The sequence below is a fragment of the Bolinopsis microptera genome, chromosome 1 (assembly GCF_026151205.1).
Source record: "Bolinopsis microptera isolate Bmic1 chromosome 1, MBARI_Bmic_1.0, whole genome shotgun sequence".
NCBI lineage: Eukaryota > Metazoa > Ctenophora > Tentaculata > Lobata > Bolinopsidae > Bolinopsis > Bolinopsis microptera.
Window position 1 is genome coordinate 11,292,481 of NC_087072.1, and position 17,080 is coordinate 11,309,560.

Consider the following 17,080-nt stretch of genomic DNA (forward strand, 5'->3'; position numbering starts at 1 on the left):
GTTTTGTTATGCAATAGAGGGATTATGGGCAGAAAAAGGTGCCTCGCTTTAAAAAGGGCAGTTAAATTGTGATTCACCCTAGTAGACCTGTTGAACTTAATTTTGTATGGTCATTGTTAGGATGTTTGTTTAATATGTCTAACACGTGATAACGATACTGTAGAAGTTTGTGTAAAAGTTTAACTGTTTCAACAACAAAGCCCCGAAAAACCTCAACTTTCGTCTCCAGCTATTATTATCACGAGGCTTATAATGCAGCTTTCAAAATGTACAAACATTCACACTCAACTCCGCTGAAATAATCTATAAATATATATACCCAAAGTGTGAAAGTGTAACAAGCTTTCCTCGGAGTCTTTCCGTTGTGCAGGAATAATACAACCCATTTTCCTGCAATATCTGATAAATTTGTTAACTCCAAGCTCAATAGTAGGTCTTCATTGCGTAGCTTGGCATTTTAGCAAACCAACTCCTTCTCTCCCACTAATTTCTCTTCTGACGTGTCCGAAATTAATAGACTTTTAAAAGCATGCCATGTACATTTTATATGTGCCCAGAATGTTGTAGTATATTGCCAGAAAATACATTGAATTAATCTGCATGCTGTATTGAGATGTCCAAAAGCGGGGAGAAACATGTATTAAAGCTTGTGTGAGCAGTGAGCACCGAGCAGTGTAGTGTTGTGGCTCTGATGTATAAAACTGGGCACTAAAGTTGGGATCAGTCAGTAATCCGGCTCAACATGTCAACACTCGTGTTGTTCTGGCTAAGTTTCAACATCGACAAACTCCGTTCAACTTCACTCTTTTTTACGAGGTTTTAATTCCTTGGCACGTCATGAAACAACACAGGAAACTAACTTATAGACCTGCTAATAGATTACCAAACCTCAGATCATCAAATTAAATCATTGCCAAGCTTAGGAAGTGCAACCTTCTACTAACGACCTCGTAACTTATTTTAGTATTGTTCTGGCATGGAAGCTAAGAACTTACTAGGCGTGTAAGACGTAAGTTGTGTTGTCATGACAACGTCAATGAGTAGGTGTAAGTCAGAGCTGCCAAACCTTGGGGATATAATAGAGAAAGTTGTCTAAGTGTTGTAAATAGAAAGAGAAACAGAAAGAGAAACAGAAAGTGAACTGTTTAATTGTTGACCATCCTGACCTGGCCTGACGTAGTAACGTTAATACCCGTGGCCGTGTTTCACTCAGCTCTCAGCATGTACCCCTTTACCTGGACCAGTCACAGGTTTAATTCTTCTGGATATGTTTCAATTATATTGGGTTACTCAACATGGTATTTCACTTGACTGACCTCAATGCGTCAAATTACAAGAAATTAATATGTGAGGTATTTTCTATATTTACTCCAGAGCAGTATCGGTGACGGCATTTTCTCCTCGCATTCCTTGGCAAACTTTTCGAAATTATTATTAGATTGACCATTATCAAGTATTAAATAACATGTTCACAGGTCACAACTCACAACCAAGGGAAAAGCGAGTTTTTTGAAACTTTAAGAGTAAAATTCTACTACTAAATCCAGGATTAACGTTAAAAACAGTATGGATATACAAATTCAACAAAACTCATTAAAGTAGAGCAATGTTACAATTGAGGAAAAGACTGCCTATTTATTCTACGTTTATATTTTAACCTTTTGTATAACCGTTTGACACACTTGTATCAAAATTTACATGAACATTACCATTTGCATTGACGTAAACGTCGTACATCGAAAATTCATTAGATTTTACAAATAATTCGACCTTTAACACTTTAATAAAAACAAATCCCACAATTGCAAAAAATCGCAAACATTTTACCACTATTTTGATTTGATTAGAAATTGTACTAATACTTGGCCGAGATATGAATATTATTTTAAATTAATACATTAGCAACATTGAGATAAATTCAATAAGCTGATAAACTAATCAACAATAGTAATATTAATAGGCTCTTACGCCACTGATGATAAAATATATTATCACAATTAGGTGTCTCAAATTTATTCAAACATCTGGAATTTCAAATCCCACAAAATGCCATTCCAATACCAAGACGCATGCAAGGAAACCGTAAAAAGTTATCAAATTCACTCTGCGTCATGCTGATTTCAGGTGTAATCATGTCCTAATTCGTACTCATGATCTCTTAAAAGTAGGCACTGTGAATCTTGAATTTCCATTAAATTGTTAGTTTAGAATAAAAAATATCAAAAAAGTAAGTATATACGATGTACGGATTATTGTGATATTTTCAGCTAAGAATACACTAAACATGATAATATAGCGTAATAACTAACTTCCAGCTTATACTACCAGCCCCGTCAAGACGTGACATATTGTTAAAGTTATACAAACAAAACAACAAATCTTCTTGCATTACTTTGTACAAACAGTTTTTAAAGAAAACTGCATACATATTGGCGTACGTAATGATTATAGTTAGTTAGAGTCAATACTGATTAAACATAGTAATTTATCGTATGAATTTTGGTGTCTTCTCGTTTGGATAGCACTCGCTTGGGCCAGTGCAGACTGAATCTATAAATTGACAAATAAATAACGGGTATGAAGGCGTGGTTTGGACGGTCACCTCAGATAGGTCTATTAACACGTTAGTCATTTCATCACAGCGTCATCTCATTGCACCTCCAAAACAACAAACTCTCTCCACTTGAAATAAACAAACAAATCATATTAGTAGAGGAGATTTACATCCATGTTGTGTTGATGTTTTCGCGACTGCCGGTGCCGTTTCGCTTCACTGTATACTGATGGTCGTTGAGGGCGCGACGGGACGCGCACCCGCTAAACACTGCGACTAACGTGAGTACACCTGCAAAACAAGACGGTTAATTTACTATTTATATCTTAATTATAATATGACGCAGTGAAGTACAAGGTGCAGTCAGTCTGAATCATGTGTGTGTCAGTTTGTCTGCAAATCAACTAGCTCTGTCAGTCAAGATGTGACGTCACCACTGCAAGTAGTGACGTCATCACAGTCAAGATGTATATCCCGGGATCAGCACGTGACATGTAAAAAGTCAGTTTCTGTGAAATTGGCTGATTACACACACTTAGACACCACACACAAAGATATGCCATATTACTCAGCACAAGCACTTAAAGAGTGTTAAAGACTGACAACCTTCCAATACTAGAGCAAGGATTCAGTAGCTAGCATACGTCAAACAAATTAAACATTTCATAAGTAAACACTCAAGAACAGGCCACAAGTCGGTGAACACAGAGGACATTTTTGTGATAAACTAGCAAGAACGATGATAATTTAATTTATATCCTTAAGGAGAGGTTTATGTTTTATTGAGAAAAAGACGAAATAAAATCCCATGTCATGGTTTCTGCTGCCTGCTTGAACTGTGATTGTATAATATCAAAATTTCCTAATAAGTAATACACGTTAGTAGCGTAGTATTCAACAATTTTTTTGACTTTAATCCGATTCACTGATTATAATGCAGAAATTTTCTGTAAAAGTAGGGAGAGTCCTCCCATATTTTTTGATTTTGTAGTTACACTTTACAGTTTGGCTTTGAACTGAGCAAGTTATACTCACATCAGATCCTATTCAGAGTTAAACTCTTGCTTATAGTCCAATAGACTTTCTCCTCTACAGCTGAAAGCTGTGCCCCTAAGGGCAATATAACATTGTAAAAGTTCACTATATACCTCTGAAAAAGCAGAAAATATTTTCTTGTGTTTGACCAAAGCAACAAATAACGCATCGCTATTATACCATATTCGGCTGTCACAGAGAATTTGTACAAAGTGACCCACCCCAAGTGATGGTTTGTGACTGCTTGAACCAAAAAATTTATTTTCTTGAACATTCTTAATATCTATCGCAAGGTTGTTAAATACGTATTAGGAGGGAATACGCATTGGAATACGAATACGTATTAATCCTCGAAAATTGACGTATTACGAAAATTTCGATAAGCTTTATCCATGAAATTTGATTACACATTTAAGTTATCATGTATAACTGCACTCCTTTAATGCATGATCGATGATGAGGGTGGCGCGCAGCTGTAATGTTTAATTTGGACAAATAAGCGTATTACGGCGTATTATGGCGTATTCGTGGACGTATTTAACAATCCATAGAAATTACCGTATTACGGCGTATTACGACGTATTCTTTATTAGAACCGAATACGTCGTATTCTTTCACGAAAATTTGACGTATTTAACAACCTTGATCTATCGAACATAACTCACGAATTTTCTGCAAAAGTAGGGAGAGTTCTCCCCTATTTTTTGATTTTGTAATGATCCTTTACAATTTCTTAATCAACGTTTACTGGGTGGGAAACTTCATCCTCACACCAGATATCTGTTCAGAGTTGACAACTCTTGCTTATAGTCCAGTAGACTCTCTTTTACAGTTCCGATAGCTTTTCTAAAGCATATCAACTTAACATTACAGTGCATTGTCTGCAACTGTGCCCCGAAGGGCAATCTTACGACGCAAAAGTTTGATATATACCTCAGAGAAAGCAAAGAATATTTTCTTGTGTTTGACATGAGCTACAAATTAAGCATCGCTATTATACTATATTTGGCTGTCACAAAGGATTTGTACTAGAGAGTATGAGTTACCGTGTATGATGTAATCACGAGCTGAAAACGTGTTGAAATGGCATGTCCGTAGGCCTCTTTGTCCTAAAATTAGATCACCCTACACTCGAAAGGCTTTACCAGTTTTAGGTCACCAGAACGACTGTGTGAACTTGTTGTTGTTCCCGATATCATGAGGTAGCTAGCTGTGTGTCTGGTCAGTCAAGTCTGTCAAACTTTTATCGTACGGATAAACTAGGCTATTAATTTGGTAAGGGCGTGACTTGAACCTATACTGCTATGCTATTGGACGTAACTCTACTGCTATTTTATAATGCTGTCCATGTCGAGCGCTTTGTGAGTGTAAGAAATATGAGTTAAATGGCAAATACATGCAACTACAGAATAGAGTACAATCATTATGAATACACGACATGCAGTTTATTATGAGCCATGAATTTTGGCAAGCATTATAAAATTAAACAATTGGGCAAAATAATAATCTATTAGGCATGTAGAAGAGGGAAAAGTGGGGCTTTCGTAATTAAAAGAAAAATACATGCAGATTGCACAACTGTCATTCGTCCTGTAAGCATTTAGACATTTTAATGTCTATTGTTCTAAGAGAAATACAGACAACATAATGTGCACAAATTACGTAGGCAATTATTATTTTTAGAGCAGGCCCCAACAGTGTGGGAACTTGGGCATATTACAAGGAATGACATGTGAAGTCAGCTGGTAGTGAGTCTGGGTGTACAGGGAGTTACACTAGATGATATCCTGTATCTCGTACCTATGTGATAGTGGGGCAGGGAGAGCACACTACATGTGTCTAAAGGCTGCATCCCGTCTCTGACTCTTGGCTTGGTAAGCCGCAATGATATTCAGTCCGGTAACAAAGATCACAATACCTGGTAATAAAAGGGGTTCCAGTTCATTTCACGCCATTTTGATCTAAAAATAGGCAAATTTATACAGAACTTTATTATTGTTATTTATATACATGTTGACTGCTCACTGCCGTCCAACGAAACCCGCCAATTATTGACACTCTCCTGGGCAATTGATTTTCTTCTTCTCACAAAGCAAATCGAGGAAACATAACACCACTCGACCAATAACAATTTACAGCAGCACAAACATGGCCAATTATATCGTCTACTCATTTCGTAATCAGGTTTCATGAAAATCACCAAATCAGTGCTTTCCCCAGAGTACATTAAATCTTGAGTTTCACCTCACATGCGTGCTTCATCCCGTTAAATGAAACGTCAAGAAATGATCCAAGTGTGACAGCGATTAATCAACGTAACAGTATTTTTAGTTTGAGAAACTTTAAGTCTCATATAAACTAATCACATATAATGTCATTTTGAGAAAGGGCACTTGACATCATAACGTTTATTTGGACAGCGTACCACAATTTCTCACAGACTGATCCATGGAGTTTCCAGCCCGACAGTAAGTTATAGAATCACTCAACCAAATACGAATTTGGCAAAAAAATCGAGGTTAGATTACTTGTGCTCAAAGGATCATGAAAAAAAAAACAAATCACTAAAGAGAGCAGATATGAGATCAGCTGAGATTAAGTTTAGCCAGTACACCTCACACAACAGGAATCATGCTGCTAACTAAGCCGCCGCGCTCAACACAGCATTCTCTCCCAGGGCTACTCACATGCGGTGGCGACTGCCCCGTACAGAGCCCAAGAGAGCTTGCAGATGCCCAAACTGAAGGCTTTGAACTCGGTGCCTTCGCCTTCGTTTTTGCAGAATTTTTTGAGGTCATCGTTGTTGTGCCATGTTGCGCAGTACATGATCACTGCCGCACCAATGCACAGAGCTGAGTGGAGAGAAGTTTAAGTTAGAGTTTCCAAAAAATGAACAGCGGCTTCATGATGAATTTTCAAAGTACAATATATGGCTGTTTTAAATGCTGGACCATAGTTCAATGAAAGTAAAATGAGTGATATGATAACTCACCAGCTAGGATGTCCCAAACAACCATCATGATGAGCATGGTACTCTGGTTCTTGATTGGGACACACTCTGTGATGGCAATGTTCCACAGCGAGATCAGAATGAATAGCATGCCTGAACGATAAGTTTGCTTAATTATATTCATTTTATGATGATGTTTCCAGAAGTGGCTTTTCATATTCAGAAAAATAATTCGGATTAAAAATGTTGAAACATCATATTATTTTAACTCGGAACTTACCAACTGCATAGACAATCATGACAGTTTGGTCTTCTAATTTAGACCACTGACTCCAGCTATCGTTAAATCTCCACACATATTTCGATGTTTCTATCCTGAAAATTAAGGAGGAATCATTACGACAGATTCTAACTAAGTTCATAATATATAAATCCAACTTACAAGAAAAAAATCAGGAATATCAGTTTGATAATGAAACGTATTTATACTTACACTTCCCCTTCTAAATTTTCCTTAGCTTTGTACACTCCACCACTACTAAGGACACCAAATGAATATGTTTCATAGTCTTTGAAATCAGCATCTCTTAACTCTGCCTGCAATTAAATGATATTACAATTACATCAATACAATAAGGTTAGAACTTGCAGTTTTTGGGAAACAACGTATAATATTCTAGAAAGAATATTTAACACCTTCAGTTGTACAATGTCATGAAACCACTAAAACTATTACTTACCGACTGGATATTCCTTTCGAGCCAGGCTGGTGCCATGAAAGATAGGACCCCCATCAGAAAGGCAAGGAAGGTTAAGATGCCTATGGTGAATCTCAAGCATGGAAAATACCGACAACAGCCTCCACAACCCATAATTGCTAGGACTGAGCAAAGAGTTAGCTTTCTTCAAATTGAAACATTTAAATGAATAAATAAAATGAATTCTGGGCCAATCTTAAATTAAGCATCATATATAGATGAGTAACTTTCTATTTCACTGCAGCAAAAGTGTTGAAACAAACGTTTGATGAAGGTGATATTGTATCAATTGCACATAACAATTTTGATAATTCAACATAAACACAAGCTAAATAATAATGTACAAATTTTGACTCAAAAACCATTAAAATAAATCCCATAAAATATTTCACGAAACATGCTGTAAATAACTGTAAATAACTGTAAAAAATAATAATAAATTACTTAAAAACTGATGTATCATAAAATGTATAATATAATAATATACAGTTAAAACCAAGATTTACCACAGTCAATTTGGGGTTTTACTGTATCATCTAATTAATTTTAAAAATCTTTTTTTTTTATTTGATCCATGAAAGCACAATTGCATCCAAATCTGCCCTTCAATCTGCCCTTTAAGACATTTCATTCCAAACTGTTGGAGCAGTCAATACCAACATCTGCCATGATAGCTGTAAGCTTCTTTTTCTGAGAGGAATCAAGAGGCTGAATGGGAGACCTACAAGGTCCTCCGTACAAGCCCACACTGTCACAAACAAACTTAAGACCAGCAACACCAAAAGTTGCAGTAACAGCATTATTTGGTGCAATTAGCTTGTGTTGCAACTCAAGACAGTCTTGTTTTGCACTTATCATATCATGCAATCGACACACCTCATCACCCATAACATTAGCCAAAGCAGCAACAGTCCCAACTGCTCCAACACTGTACGAAGGAAGCATAAAGCTTGCTGAGCCAGCAACTATCTGGAAATCAAAATCCTTCGTTTTGTGAGCTATGCTGCCGATTCTTACCACATTTCCACCACTTTCTTTAATACCGACAATGTTTTCATGCTCTGCCAAAGTAAGAACAACTTCAATTGGTAAATCTAAGCCAGTGTTAGCAGGAACGTTGTATAGAATCACTGGTATGGGAGAAGATTCGGCAATGTTTGTAAAATGGTTAACATAAGCAGAGGCAGACATCGAACCTCGGTAGAAGCAAGGGGCATAGATAAGAGCAAAATCCCCGCCAGCTTTACTTAGCAAAGAAACATACTCTTGAGTAATTTTAGTACTTTCATGCCCTGCACCCACAATAATCTTTTTATCAGGGTCTTCTGATTTTACTGTTTCAACAATCTTAACTTTCTCATCAATGGTGAGGTACTGGAACTCTCCGTTGCTCCCCAAAACAGTATATCCTTTAAAGCCTTTTGTCTTCCAAATGCCAACATTGTGACGAAGTTTTTCAAGAGCAAGCTCTTCACTACTATGGAAAGGTGTGACAATAGGCGGGAAGACACCAGCAAGATCAACACTCGAAGATAAACACCGTAAATTAGCTTTCAGGTTAGATTTGAGTAATCCCCTCAGCATCGTTCTGTCAGCTTTCACTACCAATAACAAGTTGTCAAGTTAATATGATGTTCACTACACTATGATAGGGTTAAACTGAACAGGGTCTTTAAAAAAGGCCCTAATGCAATACTATTATAAATAGCACTAACGTGTGTCATGTAACAAATAAAATGCTTGGGCTGCAACAACCGTACCCAAGCTCTCCTTGAGCCAATTCTGGTAAGTTACCATATTAACAATTTGTTTAAAATTGCATTTGTAAGACCAAGGACATGAACTCCTTTTTTGTTTAAATACGGTAGTCCAATTTAAATGCGGAATATATGAATTTTCTAAATCTATGCAGTCCCATTACATGATGAACTCGGCTGAATAAGTGAATCTAGTCAGAGTACCTTTCTTCAGTACACACTACACATATCAATTTAGTCATGAAACGAATTGTACCTATGGTCGTATGAATATTACAGACCACATTTAATTTATTAACTTATTATTACTTAGTATTTATTTTTGGTGACTGTATCACCCAGTACAGTTTTAACATTTGATAATTGTACAGTTTATTGACGACACATTGACCGAATGTTATTTTATATTCTAATTTATATACTAGATATTTTATTTATTTTCCAACAGACGACAACTTCCTGTTTTTTTCCTTCTATATTAGTTACTCATATCTCTTGTACAGACTGTTCTACAAGGACATTGACAGATGATACTCATATTAGGCATTCATTATTGCATCTAAATTATTTCACTTGCATTAGGTTTAGAAATTTATTCTCTGGTTAACAGATTTCAAATGTTTAATTAATTTGTAGTATGACAGTATATAAGAAGTTATTTAATTTTGCTTGGACTGTTGTGTTGACTGTTGGGGTTTAGTGGTGGTATGGAATTTGAATTTTATATAAATTTACACTATGAGGTTGGGGCATTTTGCATAGTAAATATGGTTTTGCATAGTAAATATGGTTTTGCATAGTAAATATTAATACTTTCAACACTACTATATAACAAATAATTTGAGGACCCCGAAACTCCTGAGTTACACATTTTACAAGATTTTCTTCTGTCTCCATCCTCCTAAAAGAATGGCAGACGTTGATCAAAACTCAGGGGGCTGGACTCCTCAAATAATGTCTTACAGGGGCAACATGACAATGGTAATGATAAGGACAGTGGTGAAAGTGGTGAAAATGCCAGCCCCCCTTGTTTTGCTGTGAACGATCCTCGTATGCTGAACACTGATGGAATCTGCAGAAACTGCTCAGCTGAAACCAAAGGAGAAGTGGTATGTTGTTATGAATGTAAAAACAATTTTCACGCAACTTGTCATGAATTTAAGAATGGTAAACGTGCTAACCACTCCGATAATGTATGCTCTCCATCTTTTTTAGTGTCTTTCAACAAAAACACTGAATCAAAACAGAAGAGCAAATGTTCCGGAATGTTTTTCTTCCATTGTGAATCCTGTGTTACTCGTGAAAACTTTAAAAACGCAGCAGATGTCAAAACACATGTACATGCCCTTGAAACCAAGATGACAAGTATGGAATCTGATATTGTCACCATTAAAAATCTTTTACTTGCTGCTAACACAGGAAACACATCTTCTGTCATGAGCAAATCTGCAGATTTTTCTGCGGCCTCATCAACCCTTCCCTCTACTAATAATGTCTCTGATAATCCATGGCGTGACAGCAAAAGAGTTGAAAAACTCAGACACCCAGCTGCTGTAATTGTCTGCGAAGATGGGGAAGCTGTCCCTAAGCCTGACCTCGAAACTATTATTACAGAAAATAATATCATTGTGGATAATACCTTCACAAACAGGAAGGGTGAAACCGTTATCACTACATCTAGTCAAGCTGACCGTGTCAAGTTAGTTGAGGCCCTCTCCCAAAATTTCCCTCATTCTAATCTTAAGCAACCTAAAGAAAAATTGCCTACAATATCCATATCAGGAATCAGAGAGGACGTCTCACCTGAAAATCTCTCTGCTTCCATTATGAAACTTTATCCTGAAATCAAGTCCCTCACTGATTCTGGCGAGACATTCTCTGTTATCTCTGTGCGCAAACAACGAAATCATAATGATGAAAACCCGCTGTTCCAGGCTTCTGTTAGAGTGAGTAACTCTATACGAAAGCTAATAGAGAACCGGGACAACTACCTCTCGATAGGACTCTACCGCTGCAAAGTGTATGACCATTTTTACGTCAAAAGATGTAATAAATGCCAACTTTTCGGGCATTACATTGCCCATTGTAAAGCATCTCATCCCGTTTGTGCGCTTTGCTCTGACGAGCATGAAACTAACTCATGTCCAAACAAGAGTTCACCATCCTTTAAGCCTTCCTGTGTAAATTGCAAGAAATCTAAGAGAACTGATGAGCAATACACACACTCAGCTACAGACAGAACATGCCCTACCTATGTGTCTGAACAACATAAGCTTAAGAAATCAATTTCATATTACACTTCAAAAAACTGGTGAAGAACAAGACTGGAGTTAAAATCCTAAGTATGAAGTGTGCAAGCTGGAATGTACGCTCCCTCAACAACAAAGTCGAGCATGTTATGAACTTTTTAGAAGATAACGACATTTCTCTTTTCTTTGTTACAGAAACATGGCTGACTGATGCAAACAACAACACCACTGCAAAAATAAAAGACCACGGGTATAAACTTTACCAAATGCATCGCAAGAATAAATCAGGTGGAGGTGTTGCCATAATCTACAAATCATGTGTTCGGCTAGTCAAAGTTTTTGCCAACAATGATGGATCATTTGAGGCAATTAACGCAAAACTGAAACTGTTTGATGGGTCTGTCGTTTTCTGCTCCTGCATCTATCGTCCACCTGGGCCCTTGGGAAGGTTCCTGTCTGATTTTGAAGACTTCTTGACTGAAGTATTTTCAAAATACAAGCATTTCTTGCTATGTGGAGATGTTAATATGCACCTAGATAGAATCTCTGCCCATGTGAGTGAGTGGAACACCATACTCTCATCTTTTGGACTCCATCAACTTGTCTCCTCGCCAACACATAAAAAAGGTCACATTCTTGATCCTGTCATTTCTTCACACAAGGTAGTAGATCATAATTCTGTTGAGGTGATACAAAACATGGTCAAAAGTTTCCCATCTTGTGACCACTATCCAATTTTATTTCAGCTTCATAAGCCTCCAGACATTGACAAATGTGAGAAAATCATACGTTTCAGAAAGATCAGAGACATCGATCAGGAGCTATTTAAAGGTGATTTATCCATTGCTCTTTCTGAGTTGGTCTTCGAAGAAAAGAGCTTCTGTGAAGTTGTTAATCAATTCAATAATGGGTGCCAAAACATTCTCAATTTACATGCTCCAGAATATTCCAAAACCATCAAAGATATTCCCACTGCTCCCTGGTTTGATGGCGAATACAAAGTTGCAAGAGTTGATAGAAGAAAGGCTGAGAAAGCCTGGAAAAAGTCAAGTCTTGAAATTGATCATTCTATCTTTGTTCATTTGCGAGAGCACTGTTCAGAGCTGACTCTCAAAAAGAAAAAACTGTTCTTCTCTAATACTTTCCAAAAATACAAACACTCACAAAAGAGCCTTTACAAATTTGTGGACACTTTCCTGGATAAAGAAAAGAACCTCACATTGCCATCTTCAGAAGATCTCCAGGAAACAGTAAATGCCTTTAACCAGTATTTTACTGAAAAAATTGAGAAAATCAGATCGTCATTTCCCAACACTACTGTGACTAATAGCTCTGCAAACTTCAATGGCCAGGTATTATCTGAATTTAGAAAAGCCACTATTTTTGAAGTAAGAGAATTGATCAAAGAATCTGGCATCAAAACCTCATCAATTGATCCATTACCTAAAGAACTCCTGTCAGAGCACCTTGAACTAATCCTCCCTACTCTCTGTGATATTATCAACGTTTCCCTTTCAACCGGAAGTATGGAGGGAATCAAACTAGCACATCTCACTCCCCTAATCAAAGGTGACTCCCTGGACACTGAGAATTTAAAGAATTATAGGCCCATCTCTAATCTTCCATTCATTGGTAAACTCATAGAGCGCTTTGTATTAAAATGCCTTAATGAACATCTAGCCAAGAACAATTTAGACATTGACCACCAGTCTGGTTACAAAAAGCATCACAGCACAGAAACACTCCTCATTACCATAGTCAATGACCTCCTTGTAGCCAGTAATGAAAATACTGCGACAGTTGTGATGCTTTTAGACCTAAGTGCTGCATTCGACACTGTTGATCACAGAAAATTAATCAACATATTGAAGTGTGAGATTGGGATCGAGGGAACTGCCTTAAAATGGTTTACCAGCTTCATCCATGGTCGTTGTCAAAAAGTAAAGATCGGTGACCTAGAATCTGAAGAAATTGTTATAAAATTTGGTGTCCCACAAGGCTCTGTCCTCGGCCCTGTTTTGTTCAATATCTACATCCGCTCAATCTATTCGACTGTAAAATCAAAGCAATTCCTCATCCATGGCTATGCTGACGATCATCAGATTTACAAGTCATTTTCCACTCCTACAGAATATCACGTCCTGAGCAAAGACCTGCCCTCCTGCTTTCAAGAAATTGAGAGCTGGATGGCGGATCACTTCCTTCTACTAAATCCGACAAAAACTGAGATCATGGTTTTTGGTTCAAAACGTCTTTTGTCGGAGTTGGAAATTGGTGGTGTCTTCCTTAAACCTTCTGTCTGCATAAGACTTGTCAATGTTACTAAAAACCTTGGCTTTACATTGGACTCCACACTAACATTTAATCCTCAAATAAAGAAGCTCAAAGCTGCAAACTGCCACAAGATGCGAATCATTGCAAAAATGAAACCATCCCTCTCTGAAACTCAAATGCAAATCATCGTGCAATCTCTTATCATCAGTTCCCTTGACTACTGTAATGCACTTTACTTTGGAGCTAATCATTCTGTTTTGAAACAGCCACAATCTCTGCAAAACAGAGCATGCCGCTTAGTCAAAGGTCTAAAGAAGAGAGAAGAAGTTGATCCCTACATAAAAGAACTTCATTGGCTCAAGGTACAAGAACGTATTGAATTTAAAATACTCCTGTTAACTTTCAAACTGCTCCATGGGCTAGCACCTTCATACCTGTCAAACCTTGTTAAGTACAATTCCAGTGGTGTAAGAGATGTGTCTCTTCATTGCCCCATAAACAGTCCACCCAGAGCCTTCTCTTCATCTGCTCCAAGATTATGGAACAATCTTCCTCAAGAAATCACGAAATGTGTAAACATCAAGGACTTTAAGGGAAAACTTAAAGCTCACCTGTTTAGAAAGTCCTTTGATTTGTACTGAGTAACTAATCCTTTATTGAAGGTTAAAATTTAATTAAAATGTTTATCTTATAGCAGGTCAATTTCACGCTTTAAATTAAATTATTTTAGGCTATTAGTTTTCAAGGATTTTTGGGCAACATTTAAGATAATAATATTTTTTTTTGCGTTTCACTGTGTCTGCCAACAAAATTGTAGTGTAGGTCGGAAAAGGAGGCTCTATCCTGGGACACCAACATTTTTTGGGTTGGCGCCCGGGAGAAAGCTACCTTATTCTTTGTATTTTGTCTCAAGTACTAGAGCATCTTTTTCTTCTCTTTTTTACTGTCTCTACTTTTATGTTGCCCAGATTGTTTGGTATGACTGTATTGGATTTTCAGATATAATCTTTATCATCAGTTACTGTTCTGCAGTAAACTTCTTCAATCAATTTTTATTGTATATTGGAAACTTCAGATTGTTTGTATATTTGGAGTCTATAGATATTCTATGGATTTTTTAAGGAATTTTTATTGAGTTTTTATAGAATTTCTAATATATCAGGGAATTCCATTTTTATAAACCTGATTTTTAAATTTGTTAGGCTGTTGAGTTTCATACTGCGATTTCTTGTAGTCATTATCCTTTCCTCTAGTCCTCTGTTAGAAAACCTGCTAATTCTTCTTGGATATCTGCTTGTTAGGTGCATCTGCCTTATTTTACAGTTTTTATCGCCTGTTTTCTGAACAGTTTCTTGTTCCACCTCCGTCTAAGGCAAAGATGCACACTCTCGTTAATTTAAGTGTCATTTACAGCTGTGCATAAGGGTTAAATTTAAATTATTTGACCTTTTGGTGCTGTATAAAAATAACATTAATTTATTATTATTATTATTATTACTACTCCTATATATCATATTATTTGATTGGTATTCGATTTCTGATTATTTCCCTAGGAATATGATTATTATATCTCAATTTGGCTTTAGGTAGGGTGCCCCGCTAAAAGAACTGGATTCTTCCAGGAAGCATCCCGTGCACAGAGCTTGGTCTACATCTATATTAAATTATTAACCATTCATTCTGTATGTGCACGAAAATTTATTTCAATCAAATAAACACCCAATTCTGTTACTGGTTACTGACAATCAAAAATATGTAGAATTATTGATTAAAATGCCAATCGGAACCACACCTTCACAGTTTGTGTCTTCGATTCGATTACTTGGATGGACAGCGTCAGCAGTCAGCCTAGCTCTTTCCACCAAATAAGGCACCTTACTGCTTACGAGAGATATTTAATCGAAACAATTAGGATGATGATTAATCACTATACACTCGACTGTCACGTGACTTTTTCAACCCGTTCTCTAGCTGGTCCTAAACGACTATTTTTTAAAAATAAATTGTTTCAAACAGTATACACATAATGTCACAATGACCCTATATAAAAATAACCCTTCAAAAATTCAATATTTTGAAAATCACCCTTGGCCTTGCGGCTCCAAGTTCAAATCTAAATTGTCTATATTGACAAAGTTCTTTCTCGCCCCTTAACAAAAGCATGTGCTCAGTGCTGAAACCCTAACCCCTAACGAGAAATTAGACTAACTTCCTTATACGGTCATATCACGTGATCGAGACAGTTTTTCGCCGATATCTCGTCAGGGAGCATTTTAACCCTATGTCATGGGGGTGTTTAGGAATCAGCGTCCGAAAATACATTGCATCGCATCGATTGACGTTGGTTTCAACAGTCAACTGTCGGAGGCCTTTTTATAACAATCTCGAAGATCGACTGTAAAGTTACTGGGCCGCGCTCAGCCTGTCATTCCGCCAAATCTTTATTCGTTAATGTTAATGTTAACGTTTATGTTAATGAACATAATAGCCTGGGGTCCTCAGGTAACTGTAAAGTGATTTAACACGCTCAAAACAATTAAGGAAAACAACATTTAAATTTTATTGCTATTACAATGGATAATAGTATAAGTATCATGATCACCATAAATAAAAATTAACATGATATGAACATCCGATAATATAAACTATACAAACAATTCCGGTGACCTAAATGATTTGGGAACGAAAATATGAGAATTTTAACCAAAAACCGCCACATTTTGTATAGTTTTCCTAATTAAATTATGTTGACATACGTTGCATGCCACTTTTCGCGCGCGAAGCGCGCGCCGCCGAAGGTATTTGGGGATTTTTTTCGGCTCTTACTATGTACTAATTCGCTCGCCCAACAATTTCACGTGACTTTGGTTTTTATGGTTTTGCAGCCGTACCACGTACAAAACGGTTTTACATAAACTCTAATCCCAACCGGCAACCCTAACCCTAACCATAATAACCCCGAAGCTATACATACAACCCTAACCCTAACCAAAGCCCTAAACAATCGAATTCATGTTTTACTAGCCTGTCACTTGTCATACGTTGTATGACCCGCCGCGCATTACCTGTCATACTGAGGACCCCAGGCTATTATGTTCATTAACAATATAGATTTGGCGGAATGACAGGCTGAGCGCGGCCAAGTAAGCCGCGCACGAAGTGCGCGGCTCCCCTGTATCGTCGAAGACTATAGTGAAGCGACAGTGGGGGTCACCACGTGATACAACCTGTCACGTGACCAAAATATTTTTTGCCCATAACTCTCCAGGGAAGCATTTTAACCTTATGTCATGGGGGGGGGGGGGGGTGATTCGGAATCAGCGTCCAAAAATACACCGACTCAAATTAATTTTATACCCAAAGGGCCTTATCACAAAAATTTGCTTAAAATTTGGACGAGAGATTTAGTAGGAGCGGATTTTTTCATTTTTTCATTTTACAAAAATAAAACCCAATATTTGAGAAAATTAAATACAAATATCATTTTAGACTAGCTCGGAGCC

At 37.1% G+C, this 17,080-nt stretch overlaps 2 protein-coding genes across 3 annotated transcripts; both read right to left on the reverse strand.

The window, feature by feature from the left end:
• Positions 1-1,682: 1,682 nt before the first annotated feature.
• Positions 1,683-7,425, reverse strand: LOC134813149 (uncharacterized). 2 transcript variants are annotated; one of them, XM_063820844.1, is made up of 7 exons: positions 7,280-7,425; positions 7,033-7,136; positions 6,820-6,914; positions 6,582-6,692; positions 6,277-6,441; positions 5,390-5,507; positions 1,683-2,845 (listed from the first exon to the last, which is right to left on the reverse strand). In XM_063820844.1, the coding sequence occupies exons 1-6, from the start codon at positions 7,409-7,411 to the stop codon at positions 5,419-5,421; spliced, it is 696 nt and encodes a 231-aa protein (XP_063676914.1). In that variant the 5' UTR covers positions 7,412-7,425; the 3' UTR covers positions 1,683-2,845; positions 5,390-5,418. The 2 variants fall into 2 exon arrangements, with proteins under 2 accessions (XP_063676914.1, XP_063676908.1); XM_063820838.1 differs by lacking the exon at positions 5,390-5,507.
• Positions 7,426-7,570: 145 nt separating this feature from the next.
• LOC134821913 (4-hydroxy-2-oxoglutarate aldolase, mitochondrial-like) lies at positions 7,571-8,922 on the reverse strand. The gene has a single exon (XM_063832746.1). The coding sequence runs from the start codon at positions 8,879-8,881 to the stop codon at positions 7,925-7,927; it is 957 nt and encodes a 318-aa protein (XP_063688816.1). The 5' UTR covers positions 8,882-8,922; the 3' UTR covers positions 7,571-7,924.
• Positions 8,923-17,080: the final 8,158 nt, after the last annotated feature.

Bases quoted from the DNA above. Each gene is read 5' to 3' on its own strand.
- LOC134813149 (XM_063820838.1), bottom strand. From the start codon at position 7,411: ATGGGTTGTGGAGGCTGTTGTCGGTATTTTCCATGCTTGAGATTCACC. The intron at 7,137-7,279 runs GTAAGTAATAGT...ATTTAATTGCAG, and splicing joins TCGAAAGGAATATCCAGTCG to GCAGAGTTAAGAGATGCTGA. The intron at 2,846-6,276 runs GTGAGTAGCCCT...CTTGTTTTGCAG, and splicing joins CGGGGCAGTCGCCACCGCAT to GTGTACTCACGTTAGTCGCA.
- LOC134821913 (XM_063832746.1), bottom strand. From the start codon at position 8,881: ATGCTGAGGGGATTACTCAAATCTAACCTGAAAGCTAATTTACGGTGT.